The sequence below is a fragment of the Filicampus tigris genome, chromosome 2, assembly GCF_054856515.1.
Source record: "Filicampus tigris isolate MCC_2025a chromosome 2, RoL_Ftig_1.0, whole genome shotgun sequence".
Lineage (NCBI taxonomy): Eukaryota > Metazoa > Chordata > Actinopteri > Syngnathiformes > Syngnathidae > Filicampus > Filicampus tigris.
This window is the reverse complement of record NC_141218.1, coordinates 11,089,262-11,102,157: the sequence shown is the minus strand read 5'-3', so window position 1 is coordinate 11,102,157 and position 12,896 is coordinate 11,089,262. Positions and strand designations below refer to the sequence as shown.

The 12,896-nt window shown below is 40.4% G+C and overlaps 1 protein-coding gene across 5 annotated transcripts in view; it reads left to right on the top strand.

The window, feature by feature from the left end:
- Positions 1-12,896, top strand: part of drp2 (dystrophin related protein 2) — a 179,278-nt gene that overhangs the window by 107,504 nt on the left and 58,878 nt on the right. For 3 of the 5 annotated variants that reach the window (XM_086023897.1, XM_086023896.1, XM_086023895.1), the window contains exons 5-9: positions 5,675-5,833; positions 5,917-6,037; positions 7,537-7,648; positions 8,924-9,080; positions 12,750-12,896. In XM_086023897.1, the coding sequence (XP_085880023.1) occupies positions 5,675-5,833; positions 5,917-6,037; positions 7,537-7,648; positions 8,924-9,080; positions 12,750-12,896 (696 nt within the window). The remainder of the gene's footprint in view (positions 1-5,674; positions 5,834-5,916; positions 6,038-7,536; positions 7,649-8,923; positions 9,081-12,749) is intronic. The other 2 variants (XM_086023899.1, XM_086023898.1) reach the window with 1 other exon arrangement.

The window sequence follows — 12,896 nt, the reverse complement described above, 5'->3', positions numbered from 1 at the left end:
GAAGACCCTCGCAGCTTCTGTTATCGTAGGATTTGAGTGTGTTTATTGTCCAGCGGTCGGCTGAACAGTCTTACAATTTGATAACATTAAAAGATATGACATATCGCAAGGACATATCTTGGTTTTCAAGTTTGCAGAAGTGCCAAGATTAACACTTTATTAAGTAGCTTTTTGATATAGCACTTTTCACAAAATCAAAAAGTACATCACAGGTTAAACTCTGAATTGTGGAAAGGCGTTTAAGTAAATGTCCTTCTCCAACAATGGAAAAAAATATATTAAAAAAGTCATTTTCTTTTGTACAGTGGTGCCTTAAAATATGAAAGACCTAACTCACAAGTTGTTCGAGATATTAGCCGTCGTTCAGCCACTTTGTTTGCGGGCACAATTTGGGGAAAACCAAACCACCACATAGCTTTGCCTTGGGAAAGTCTGTTCAGCTAAGTGCAAACAAACAATGGAAAACATCATAGCCGCTGTTATAACCTTCACACAACTGATATTTGCACATAAGCAACACATGTAGAAAGTAATTAAACAATACTCACAGGCATATATTATTTATCATTTGTGAAGAACAACTAACATGACTGTGTTTCTTACTCAAGAGCTGATCGTGACTTCCAGAGGAGGAAGATGGCAATCCATATGGTCCTCAGTGATGATGGCAAGAGGATGAGGGCGCTAGTCAAGGTGGCAAACTGTATAATGTCCGACAGATGTGGTGAGATGAGGTTATGGATACCCTTGAAAGTGAGCAGGAGGATGTTCAAATATATTCTTAATGTAACCGGTAGTCAGTTTGTTGAAAATGGGGTGATGTGGTGGAAGGATTGTGATTCTTGTAAAGGGTCAAGCAGGTGAATTATGAACCAGTTGGAGTTTATGGAGGGATTGGTGAAGGAGGCTAAGAAGAAGTAAATTGCTGTGAACGGAGATGGGAGTGGAACGGGGAGTGAGGAATGGGGGAAGGCGATTAATATTGTGGCGACGGAAGAAAGATAAGAACCGTGTGATGTTATTTATGTGAGCGTTAAATGATAGGGTGCTGTCGGATGACAGACTCTTCAGCTGAGTAGAGGCGTAAATGATAGAATTGACTAGAAACTCTTAGTTTTGGCAAGTGCAGATTTCGACACAACTGGGGGAAATTGGTTTTATCCCTGTTTGAGAAATTTTGATGATGGTGATGGGAGTTGGAGTTGTGGAAGTGAATGTTATATTAGCGCAAGATATTGCCTTTTCGAATTAGATATTTGTTCAAGAGGAGGGGTCCCAGGACAGAGCCATGGGGCATATTTGTAGTAACCGGGGATGTATGGGAGGTGAATGATTGAAGTTGAATGAACTGATTTTACACTATCAGCGACTTGTAAACATGAAATGCTATGTAACATATCATAGTTGTTAAATGTTATGATAATAAATAAAACTACAAAAAAAACCAGGTACCTGTAGCAATCCAAACAACTGCTTCATTCTAAGTTATCAAAAAGATTCATGTATTTTTATTCCTTTACTTATTTATTTCATATTCATATTCACAGGGACGTCAAATCCCTGACAGCAAAAGTGTAGCCAGGCCTAGGAAGTAGCACACAAATATAAATAATTTTTGCCTAATACATTAAATAACCGGTAACAATAAGATTCACGGAACAGACCCTTGTGGAGCTCCACACACTGTTACATCATTACATCATTTCATTGATTGTCTGTCCACCTTTGCTATAAAGTGAGGATTCAAAAACGTTTGCTTTGCATTAGCACTTGTTTTATTTCCTCACTTCCTGTCTGGATTTCTCTCCTCTCCTTGCTCCCTGGCTGTCCCATTTTCAGCGCAACCTGATTTATAATCCGCAGTGTCTCAGCTTCCCGGCGCCTGGTTGCTCTGAAACTTCCCCCAACAAAGCTGAGTGGGAAATTGCAATGGAGAATTAAAGTGTTTTAAGAAATGTGAATTATTGATCCTAAGTGGATTCCTCCCAACGTCTTTTTTTTTTGTGTGGGGATGAATTCCCGTCTGTGAAAAAAAAAAGAAGAAGAAAAGAATTTGTGTTAGTTTAGGAACGTGTTCACCGGATGTGTGTCCTTGAGGGTGACCAGGGGATTTGGGGCGAGAAAGTGTTTGTGAGGGTGAGGAAATGTTTTCTATCCTCAATGTTGGGATGATTGAGCATGTCTGCAACAGGGGGGGGCGGGAGGAGGGGATGGGGGGGGTATTTTGCGGCTCTTTAAAGAGCGCCAGACTCTTTCTTTACCTCGCGTGAAAGGAAGAGAAAATCCATCTTTCTTTTTGTCAACAGACCCCAGAGAGGGGCCGTCTAAAGGGAGGAGTAAATCCGATGCCAGCAACATGTTGAGATGAAGTCATTGAAATTATTTCCTGCCTCCGAAATGTTCTACACCGTGCATAATTCACCCTAATCTGATTTGAAGGCTCTTAATATTCCTTCAACCGAATATGAAGGCTTTGAGTGTGAAATTTAGCTGGTATTAAAGTTTTAACGAGGCAGCTAGTCGAGGAATCCATGCATCAGCTCCTCTTGGTCAGGCTGAAAAGAGAGAAAATAGAAACAATGTCGCATCAGAGTGGATGAAAATGGTGAGCAGTTAAAAAAAAGTGAGGGGGGGGGGGGTCAAGGAGGGAGGTGATTTGCTTGTATGTGTGAGGGAGGAAGGTTTGTCTCCATGATTTGCACAGGGAATCTTATCGAACGCGGCAGCTCTCAAATTTGAGGCATTTATTTCATATTTTCCTCAGCGCTGGCTGCTGTGTGCTTGCCTTTCATTCGGGCTTTTGTGTTTAAATCTCATCACCTGGTGTTTATCAAGCTTGATGGGCTCTGGGCTGGTATTGAGACTCGCCACTTGACTGCACAATATTTTCGCTGGCATGCAAATTGTCTGCTGTAATTGTAATACTATGAAAGAACATAGTATGTGTTGAAGCTGGTGTGTGATCAGCATGGGAACACTTCATCCACAACATCATTACTGGACAAAGACAATCAGCATAGCATTCAATAGAGTTGCAAGACAAAACATACTACAAAAGCAGAATTGTATTATTAACAAGTGCAACAGCAGCAACCACCATGAATCACAGCTTTTTTCAAAGAGCTCCCGGGGGAAAAATACCAGTTGCTCAGATTTTGCACTTTCTAAGTTTGTATGAGTAAGACAAACATCTTTGTTTTATTCCAAAAACTAGTGATTGTCATTTGTAGCGTTGTTATTGCAGAAAATTAAAAAAGCTAAAAATACTAAAAATGGATCTAAGCTTGTTTTTTTTTTTGTCTTTAAAGAGGAAGTCAAGCCCATCAAAATCTTTCCAATATTATGTTCTATGCAGCCCCACTAGTATAAACACAGCATACTGAATAATATTGCACTTGCAGAATATGTGTAAAAGAGTAAAATCCACCCATTTTTGTACATCTCAGGGGACGGTCTTTTTACCACTTGCTGTTGGCTATAAATTGCTCACAGTTGCTCAGGGCTCAGGTAACAATCAATCATGGCTCAGCTTCAGAAAACAGGTGATGAGCTGTGATTGGTCGTTATGTGAGGCCTGAGCAACTGTGATGTAATCTTCAGTTGACAGAAAGTGGCAAAATGGCCGCCCCCTGAGGTGGCTAAAAACCAATGGAGGCTCCTGCTTAACTCATATTCCAGAAACACAATATTAATCAGAATGCCGTGTTTAGACGAGTGGGTCTGCATAGAACACATTATTGTAAAGAAAATATTTGGGTTGACTGTCAATCACGGCATTGTTTGACGTTGCATTTCCTAACCCTGTAAAACAAAAAAATTCCTATGAAAAGCCAGTTGAAAATTAAGGTTTTATTTGAGAAACTGACAAGTGCCATTTTATTGCATCATCAATCACAAGCCTATATGAAGGGGTCCTTGGAAAAGAATTCTCCCCCTGGATCCAAAATGTTCAAAAACCACTGAAATAAAGACCTACATAAAAGACATTTAAACACAAGCTGTTCACCTTTACAACATTATTTGAAGAAATAATCATGGGATTAAGTGGTCAATGATTAGTTATTAAGATGGAGAACATGCTGGCTTTCTTCACGGCTCCAGTCGTGCTGCGACGGTGCGACCGCATGTCTCCTCACACAGCTCCTACTCAGCTGTGCATTGCTGTGAAGAAGAGTTCCAGTGGAGCTGCCTTCTTGCCATTTAATTGACTCCTTTGTGCCAGCAGGCCAGCTGTATGACTTTCCCCAGAGGATTCCGACTGCTTTCTGAGCTCTTCTCTGGGCTTCCAGCACAAGCACACTGCCATGTAATCCCGTGTGATCCTGGCAGTAGAACCCCGTGATCCCTTTAAGTAACGTCTGTGCTCGAAAAAACTTGCTGCTGAAGTCTTGGCTGGTGTGCATTTGTGTCTCATCTGGTATCCCACATCTGAAGTTATCTAAGATGTTTGGAACACCATGATACTTTTAACTGGGATGAGGCCATTGAAATCACCAGCACATGAAGAATGGACTGAATCCCCAGAAACGTTCCAAACCCATCCACAATAGGTGGCACACTGTAGAATAGGTTCTGTATAATTAGTATTATGAGTGGGTCCTTGGAAACGTTTCCCTCCCTGGACACAAAAAGTTGGAGATTGAAGAACTACCTTAATATCGTTATTGTATTTGAAGAAAATGAATATCCTAAGCAGAAGTTGGCAAAGATTACTTATTAAGATGGAAGACACGCTGCTGTCTTTCATCACAGTTCCAGGCGGGCTATGATGGTTAGGGACTGAAATCTCTTTCAGAACCTATTCCCAAGTAATTTGATTCCTAGGAATCGTTTGTTTGCTTGCCTCGTGAGTCCGCTTATCGATTCCTTTGGTGCCGCAAATGAGGGATGATGTCACTCACAAGAAGCATATTTTGGTTCTCAACTTTTTCAACATAGTGTCAAGGCAGAAGCACTACTCTGGCCCTGTTCTCACGAAAAAAGATGATACCAAATGAAAATGAAATGAAAATGAGAGTCACTCATAATAGTGTAGTGGTTCATTTGGCAGTGTGGTTTCAATTCCCACTCAGTGATGTTGTGAACCCAAAGGTTGTCTGTTTCTACATGTAGACTCTGACTGACTGGCAACCAGTCCGGATGCAGTGTGCTTTTTTTCCTAAAGTCAGCGAGGATAGGCTCCAGCTCCCCGAAAACCAAGAAATTCCTGCTATCCGAGCATTTGTTATATGCCATTTTCACTTGCCTTGAATTGTAATTCCATCTTTCATAAACCGTCAAAAAAGGCCTATACCCCTTTACTTATTGCCAAGAGTTGCCTTGTCGTCCCTGCACTTTGAGTGAATAAACTAAACGAACTAAATTATAGGAGCAAACAGGGAATTTCTTCCCGCATGTAGATTTCATTTATCGGGCATCAAAACTGTGACAACTCTTCTTTCTATTGGCCCAGTCTCAAATGATCCACAGCCCTGTACCTGCCAGATATCAGTCGGCGTGTGCCTCAATCCCTTTTGCTTGCTTAATGGTGCATTCGGGTGTGCTTGTAAGGACTGTAAATATCTTGCTTTTTCTACTCAGGTGGTCGTTTCCCAGTGGCGATACATCACTATCATTGACTGCCTGGGACAAAATACTGTAACAGATGGTTGACATAAACTTGTTTGAATTACAGATCATTGGAAGCCAAACCCACTTTGTTTTTTTTCCTCATCGTGAAGGATTATCACCGTGTTTGTCTGAAGGCTCTGCAAATCTGTACGCTGGGCTTGTAACTGAGTCTTTTATAAACAAGGCACAGTTTCTTCTCAATCGTTCAGATCTCCAGTCAGAGGTTGTTGATTTGCCCCGAAACTGTTTCTTTGATACCTTTCTTTTATTTATGCTCTCCTCTCTTTTCTTTTGGTCTCTCACCAGGCTTTCATGGAGGATGTCAAGTCTCGAGGGCCGTTCATCTACTCAGTCTTGGAGTCCGCCCAGTCCTTTCTGGCTCAGCATCCCTTCCAGGAACCGGAGGAGACCCTGGCAGAAAGCAAAGGTCAACGCCCTTCTCTGTCAGATACTAAGCAAACAGAAGATATCCACTGGTGTCGGTCAAGGTGCAGTCTACAACAATTTACCTCATGGGGCATGTTTCTTGCACTCTTCGGAAGGGTCAAGCGGTTACGGATGTAATTTACAATGCTGCAAAGTGATATATTCATAATATAAAAGTCGTACAGAGGCAAAACGATGCACCCAACAATTACAAGGAATTTTATTCTGTACTCTTGCATTTCTCAAGTCAAAGGTCCATTTGGATCGAAGGTAGGGTTAAAGTGAACTGAAATGAAGAAGCAAAGAATTCCAGCAGCATTTGTCTACATTCTGTTGAAATCGTAAAAAAAAGACTGGTTCCTCTGCTTATGATGGTACAAACTTGAGACAATTCTCTGTCACCAGTGGTGCGCAATGAACTATTTTGCATGCTGGTTTACGGATACAAGAAGGCACGCACAGTTACCGCAGTCTTTACTGTTCCATTGGATTATTTTGCCATAGAAGTCGTTGATGTGGAAGAGATGGAGTATCTTGGGGGTGTTGTTTATGAGTGTGGGAAGAATAGAGCAGGAGATTGACAGGCGGAATGCTGCAGCATCGGCAGTCTGCATTGGCCGATCGTGGTGAAGAAGGAGCTGAGCCGAAAGGCAAAGCTTTCAATGAACTGGTTGATCTACTTTGCCACACTCATGTATGGTCACGGGCTGTGGGTTGCGACCCAAAGAACAAGGTCATGGACACAAGCAGCAGAAATGAGTTTCCTCCACGGGTCTGGGCTCTCTCATCCGGGATACTGGACGAGAGTTGGATGAAGAGGGTAGTCTGGCCTTCTCTGCTTCAGTTGCTGCCCCGAAATAGTGGAAGAAAATAGATGGATGTCCTAGATGTGTGTTTCTTACCAACATGTACTGTAATTATGACATTAGTATGGGTCTGTAATAGACTACGGCACGTTCAGATTTATACAAATTCAGTTGGAGTTGTCATGTTCATCTTAGGTTTTTTAATAAGACTTTGAACTGTAGGCATGTGTATTTATATTAAAAATATCATGTTTTCAAAGGCTTTTTTCAAACAATACATTTTCTGTGTTCTTAACTTCTATAAAAGTGGGTCGAGACTTAGCGACTGCTGTAGATCACAGACAAAGTTCAGTTTTTGTTTATTCCCTAATTCTTGCTGTCTCCTTCCCTCCCAATCCTTCCTTGTTATTTTCCAGATCTTTCTATTTTTACTTTTTCATCTTTTTTTTTTCATTAGTTTTTTTAATGTTTATACATTGTTTATTGCAACTCTGGTGGAAAAAAAAACCCCAATGCAAATAGAACGTGCATTTTTTTCCCCTGCAGCATTAAAAAAAAAAAAAGAGCACTTTTAATCATTTGAAGCTAAAACTTACTGTATTACATAAAAAAAAAAAACGACATGATAGACCTTTTTCATCTTTAAGATATCATCCCTTTGAGATCGTATCTTACCATTGTACCTTCTGTGCAGAGGTGTCACCCCGCCGGCGGATTCTGAACGTGAGCCGTTCGGTTTGGAAGCAGGCTAACGTGGCGAGCGACCTGTGGGAGAAGCTGACGGCACGTTGTGTGGACCGACACAGGTCACTACTTATTTGTTATCATTGTTGTTAAAAAGAATGTAAAATACCCACACTTAAAAATGAAATGCTGCTATTCAAGATTAAAAAACAGTTTTACGTCAGTCATTTTTGGTAACAATATCCAGATTGAATATTTGGAACTCCATAAAAAAAATGTAATGCAGTCACAACGAATTTGTTGCTAATCTTTTATCTATTATCTGAAAAATATATTTTTGTAATAAAACTGAATAATTCAATTAATTAAAAAAAGGGCATCTAGGGGTTAAATTCCCAAACACTATTTGATGATTGGTAGTTTTGAGCAAATCTGAAGCTGTGTAAGTAATGTTTGACCCGACGTGAGAGTGACATTTTTCTGCTGTTTTCCGATGTCTACTGTATATAATAATTTGTTTTAATATATTGCTTTCACTGTCTTTGTTATTGTATTATCGCTATTCTGTTAAAGTGCTTTGTTACAGCTGTAGCTGTTATGATATGCGCCATGTAGATAAAGTTGTATTGTATTGTACATAACATCACTTGAGGAAATGAAAAGATTCCCACTTGCACATTTCTCCAAATCAGATACATATCCGATTTTTTACAATGCAACAGCAGTCTGAACGGCCAGGTCGCACGTGTCCGACATTGACGTCATCCGGAGCCCAAAATGAGATCCGCGCAGGCAGAGGGAAAGTGCTGGCAGCAGGGGCATCGAATCTGCTCGTGCCACAAGTTGTTTTGAGGAATGCTATTGACTTTATATTTGACTTTAATTTAATCCCACTTGAAACATGAAGCATAAAGTGGACATTTATGGGGATAGTAGTAATTCAGCCACGGTTCAGATCGATTCATATTTTACGCACGGTTATGACGTGACGTCACCGTTAGTGATGTCTCCATGAAATGAGATATTAAAGCCTCGCCCCATATTTTCCTCCAAATACTGTATTTATTTCTACCTCCTACCTAATCGCTTCACTGTATAAATGCCCCGACATGCTGGACCACATTTACTTCCGCATACACAACGTCGGGAGAGATGTCGTCTCTTGCGGGTCACTTTGGCGCCGCATGTGTTCATACAGCAGACAAGACCGAGGTCGAATTTATAATGTAATATGAACGCTTACACACAAAAAAAAAATCTGATTTTTTGAAAAAATCCGAATTGAGCATTAAGACCTGCGGTGTGAACCTAGCCTCATTTTAGCCGTTTGAACTTTGTCCATGACCAAATTTGGACAATGGAAACAACTGTACTTGCACTGTTTCCAAACCCACCAGACACATGGAGAGGACTTTGGAGCGTCTCCTCCAGATCCAGGCGGTGATGGAGGAGCTGGCAGTGGCCCTTGAGCAGGCCGAAGGGGTGAGAGACGCATGGGAGCCTGTGGGAGACCTCTTCATTGATTCCCTGCAGGACCACATAGATGCCACCAAGGTAAATAAATACACACACACACACACACACACACACACACACACACACACATTGTTTTTTTTATCTCTCCCCTGCACAGTCACCCTTATCTTGAATCCCAGATTGAAATGAAGTTTATGTTGGCGTGACTTCATTGTCTCGATTAAGACAATCCTGCCAATATTGCAAATGGGAACACAGACAGTTCTCGGGACTGTTTCAGACTGCCCCAAGAACACTGTCTCCATTGTCCTGTACAATACACTGTAATAATACACACATATGACTTTGACTTTAAAGTGTTGGAAACACAGACAGTTCTCGGGACTGTTTCAAGCTCCCTTTTAAACACTACTGTCCCACAAAATGTGCCATTTATGCCATGTACACCTTTGAAGTTTCCAAATTTCCATCATTACCACCTTTTCCTTGATTTAACACGCTGATCATTTTGACCTGGCAGTTTCAGTCTTCAGAATTTTCTGTCAGACTGCTTGTTGTGATGTAAGTTGAATTGAGTTCACTGCCAACATACAGTGCTCATATCTCAAATTTTTGCTCACAAGTCGAGGCAGAAAAGAAATCAGCTAAACTATGGTTTGTATCTTGAAAAACTTGAAAGCTGGGGCGCCCGTAATGCAAGGCAACATTGTAATTTGATTTTTGTGTACTTGTATTTTGGGTCATTTTAGGAAAAGTCTTCAAATTTCAAGTTGATAGATTGACATTTAGGATATTTTCATTGCTGTCAAGTGCTAAAATAAGTCAAAATTTTCCCAAACTGTATTTAAGGGTTAATAAGGTAAGTTGACTTATGACATGCTTGAGACTTGAAGGTAAGACTTAATTGTTCAGGTATGACTTGATCCCATCTCTGCCTTGAAGAAGACATCCTCGCCACACACAACAGTGTTTTTAATCCATTAAAAAAAACGAGTCCGTATGTTTTCATGAATAATTGAGCCCTGTGTTGCTAGTCGGCATGATGATGACAAGGACACTCTGCGATGGCTTGGGTTAGAAATTAGAATCCTAGCCAGAGCAGATGCTGTTAAACAAGTGGCAGGTCATTGGCTTCGTCATTACGGAGGAGTCGCTGCCGCTTATTATGGCATGCCGTTATTCATTAGGCAAAACGGCACAATAATCATGTCGCAGCATAGACTTGTGTCACAGCCGGCACGCTTCATTCCAGCCTTTGGGGCAGCTTGTCAGTCACTGAACGATGAAACCAAAAAGGCACGCGCACCAAAGCAAGCGTGACAACGCATGCTAATAAGACGCTGTCATCAGCCGCCGGGTTGCATTAGTTAATCGTTATCAACTGTCATTAATCTGTTGATCTTTGTCAAAGTGAGACGATCAGTTAGCGAGCCTCAAAGTGTCCCAGCTTGTCACTGTTTTCCCTCCAACGGTAATGTGTTGTGAAAAAACAAAAGCCTCCTCCTGATTTTTTTCTTTTTGTTGTTATTTTTGTTTGTTGTTGTCGACTCAAACGCCCCACTTGAGGCACACCACAAATATGAAACAAAGCCTCTACCTCGCTGATTCTCAAAGTGTGGTACGTTGGCTTCCTCTAATGGTGCACGAAAGAATCACTTGATTAAATGTTCAAATTACGTGCAATATAACAGTGGGTTAAACTTTTTTAAATCTAGTAGTGTACATTTGTAAAGTATAGCTCGGTTGTATTTAACTTTTAAAATCTATTTTGAAAAACAATTCACTTTTAAAAGTGTTGTTTTCAAAAAAGTATATTTAGGTAAATTTTTTATTTGTAATACAGTATGCAATAAATTTTAATTGAATCATTATTTAAGTGCAGTTTTTTTTCTCTTACCTCTTTTCAAAAGCAGTTAGCCATAGCGCCAGTGGTTTTAGAGCATTTAGTCACGCATGTGACTTTGATGTTAGCATTTTTAGTTTTTGTTACACCTCAAATTATAAAAGAACAAAAACAACACTCAGGAAGGACTTTTGATGATAAAATAGTCATTTGTTTACAAATGTGCAACTAAAGAATGCGCCATAGCAAGAGCGGCTCACCGCTTGGCTCGATTATGTCATTTTTAGATGCCGGTCGACATTCACTCCATTAACTGCATCATCTTTTTTTCCCAACTATGAACTAAGGCCACACCGGTGATTCTCAACTGTTGGGTTGGGACTCAAAATTGAGTCACGGAGCCATTTTGGGTGGGTCGACTCGGTAATAAAAATTTGACGTACAACATTTCATTGTTACACACGTCATTGTTAAGAATACATTTTGCCGTTTATTTTAATTTATATATTTGCAGTTGTCATATTCATCATCAGTTTCTTAAGGTGCTCTGAAAAAAACTGAAGTTATGGTGTTTGGTACATCTCACGCTGTTGACTTGGGCCCTCTGGCGTCTTATGTCTTTGGTTTTAAATTGAACAGTGATTTTAAATTGGACCTGCATATTGTTGCTGTTGTCAAATCCAGTTTTTTTTGTTGTAATCTTCGGCAGCTGGCTAAAGTAAAGTCTTTCCTTTCCCAACAGCACTTAAAAATAGTAATCCATGCCATCTTGCTTGGATTACTGTGATGCTTTTTATTTTAGAGTCAACCAGTCCTCCCTCAAGCATCTCCAGTTGGTCCAAAATGCTATTGCTCGCCTCCTAACTGGAACTCGTAGGAGGGAGCACATCAATTCTGGCCTCCCTGCGTATTTTAGAGTTGATTTTAAGGTTCTTTTATTTGTCTTTAAATCTTGAAGTGGTTTTGCCCCACCTTACCTCTCTGAGCCTCTATGTACCTGCCTGGTGGTGCCTCAAATCAGTGGACCAGATGATACTGGTGGTCCCGAGGGCTAAGCTGAGCCTCAGAAGGGGTCAAGCTTTTTCCATTGCTGTTACCTCTCTTTGGAATAAACATCCATTAAACATTAGGCAATCCCCCGCTTTTTATTCTTTGGCTTTCGACTCAGCATGAGACTCGGTTTAGTGTTTTACAGTATTTACTGGTTTTATGTTATCAATTTATTGATTTGTTGTCGTTTTGATATGCCAGATTTTTACTCAAAGTACTGCACTTTGTATGCAGCTGCGGTTGTTTTTAAAATAATATATAAAATATATAAATATAAAATAATAAATTTGAGTTGAGTTCCGAATGGAACACTTTGTGTGGGGAAAAAATTCCCACAGACTCACTTGTGAATCTTCTACCCAGAAGGCGTGTAATAACCGTGACCGTGTTGTTAAAGCAGTGCAATCGCAAATAAATATCATAAAGATGTCCTCCTCTAGGTTCATCTCAACTTTCAAGGTTTTAAGATCTGCCCTCAAAATGCCCAAAAGTAATAAAAACAGCTGACAGAGCAAAATAACGGGCACAGTAAAAAATAAATATGCAACCCATAAGATGTGTTCCCACTCAAGTGTTTTATTGGTTGTGGTGGGACTGGTTCAAAGATAAGTCTCTTGCAATTGGGTTCTATTCCTGGTACTCTTTATCACAGTGACGATGAGTAACTGCCGGTGTATGTAAATGTTTCTTTCAATTTCAATTTTGGTAATACAGAGATGAAGCCAAATAAGAACTGGGATGAAAGCTCTGAAGATTCACATTTTCACACAGTCTAATTTCAAAATGTTGTGCATATCTATGTCTGAAAATGACTTGACTGTTAATGACTGATTCTTCCTCTTGCACTGCTGCAGCTTTTCAAGCAAGAACTGACACAGGTGAAGGAAGGAATGAAGCACATCAATGACCTGGCCCACCAGCTGGCTATTTCCGACGTGCATTTGTCGATGGAGAACGCTCGCGCCCTGGAGCACCTCAACAACAGATGGAAATTGCTACAG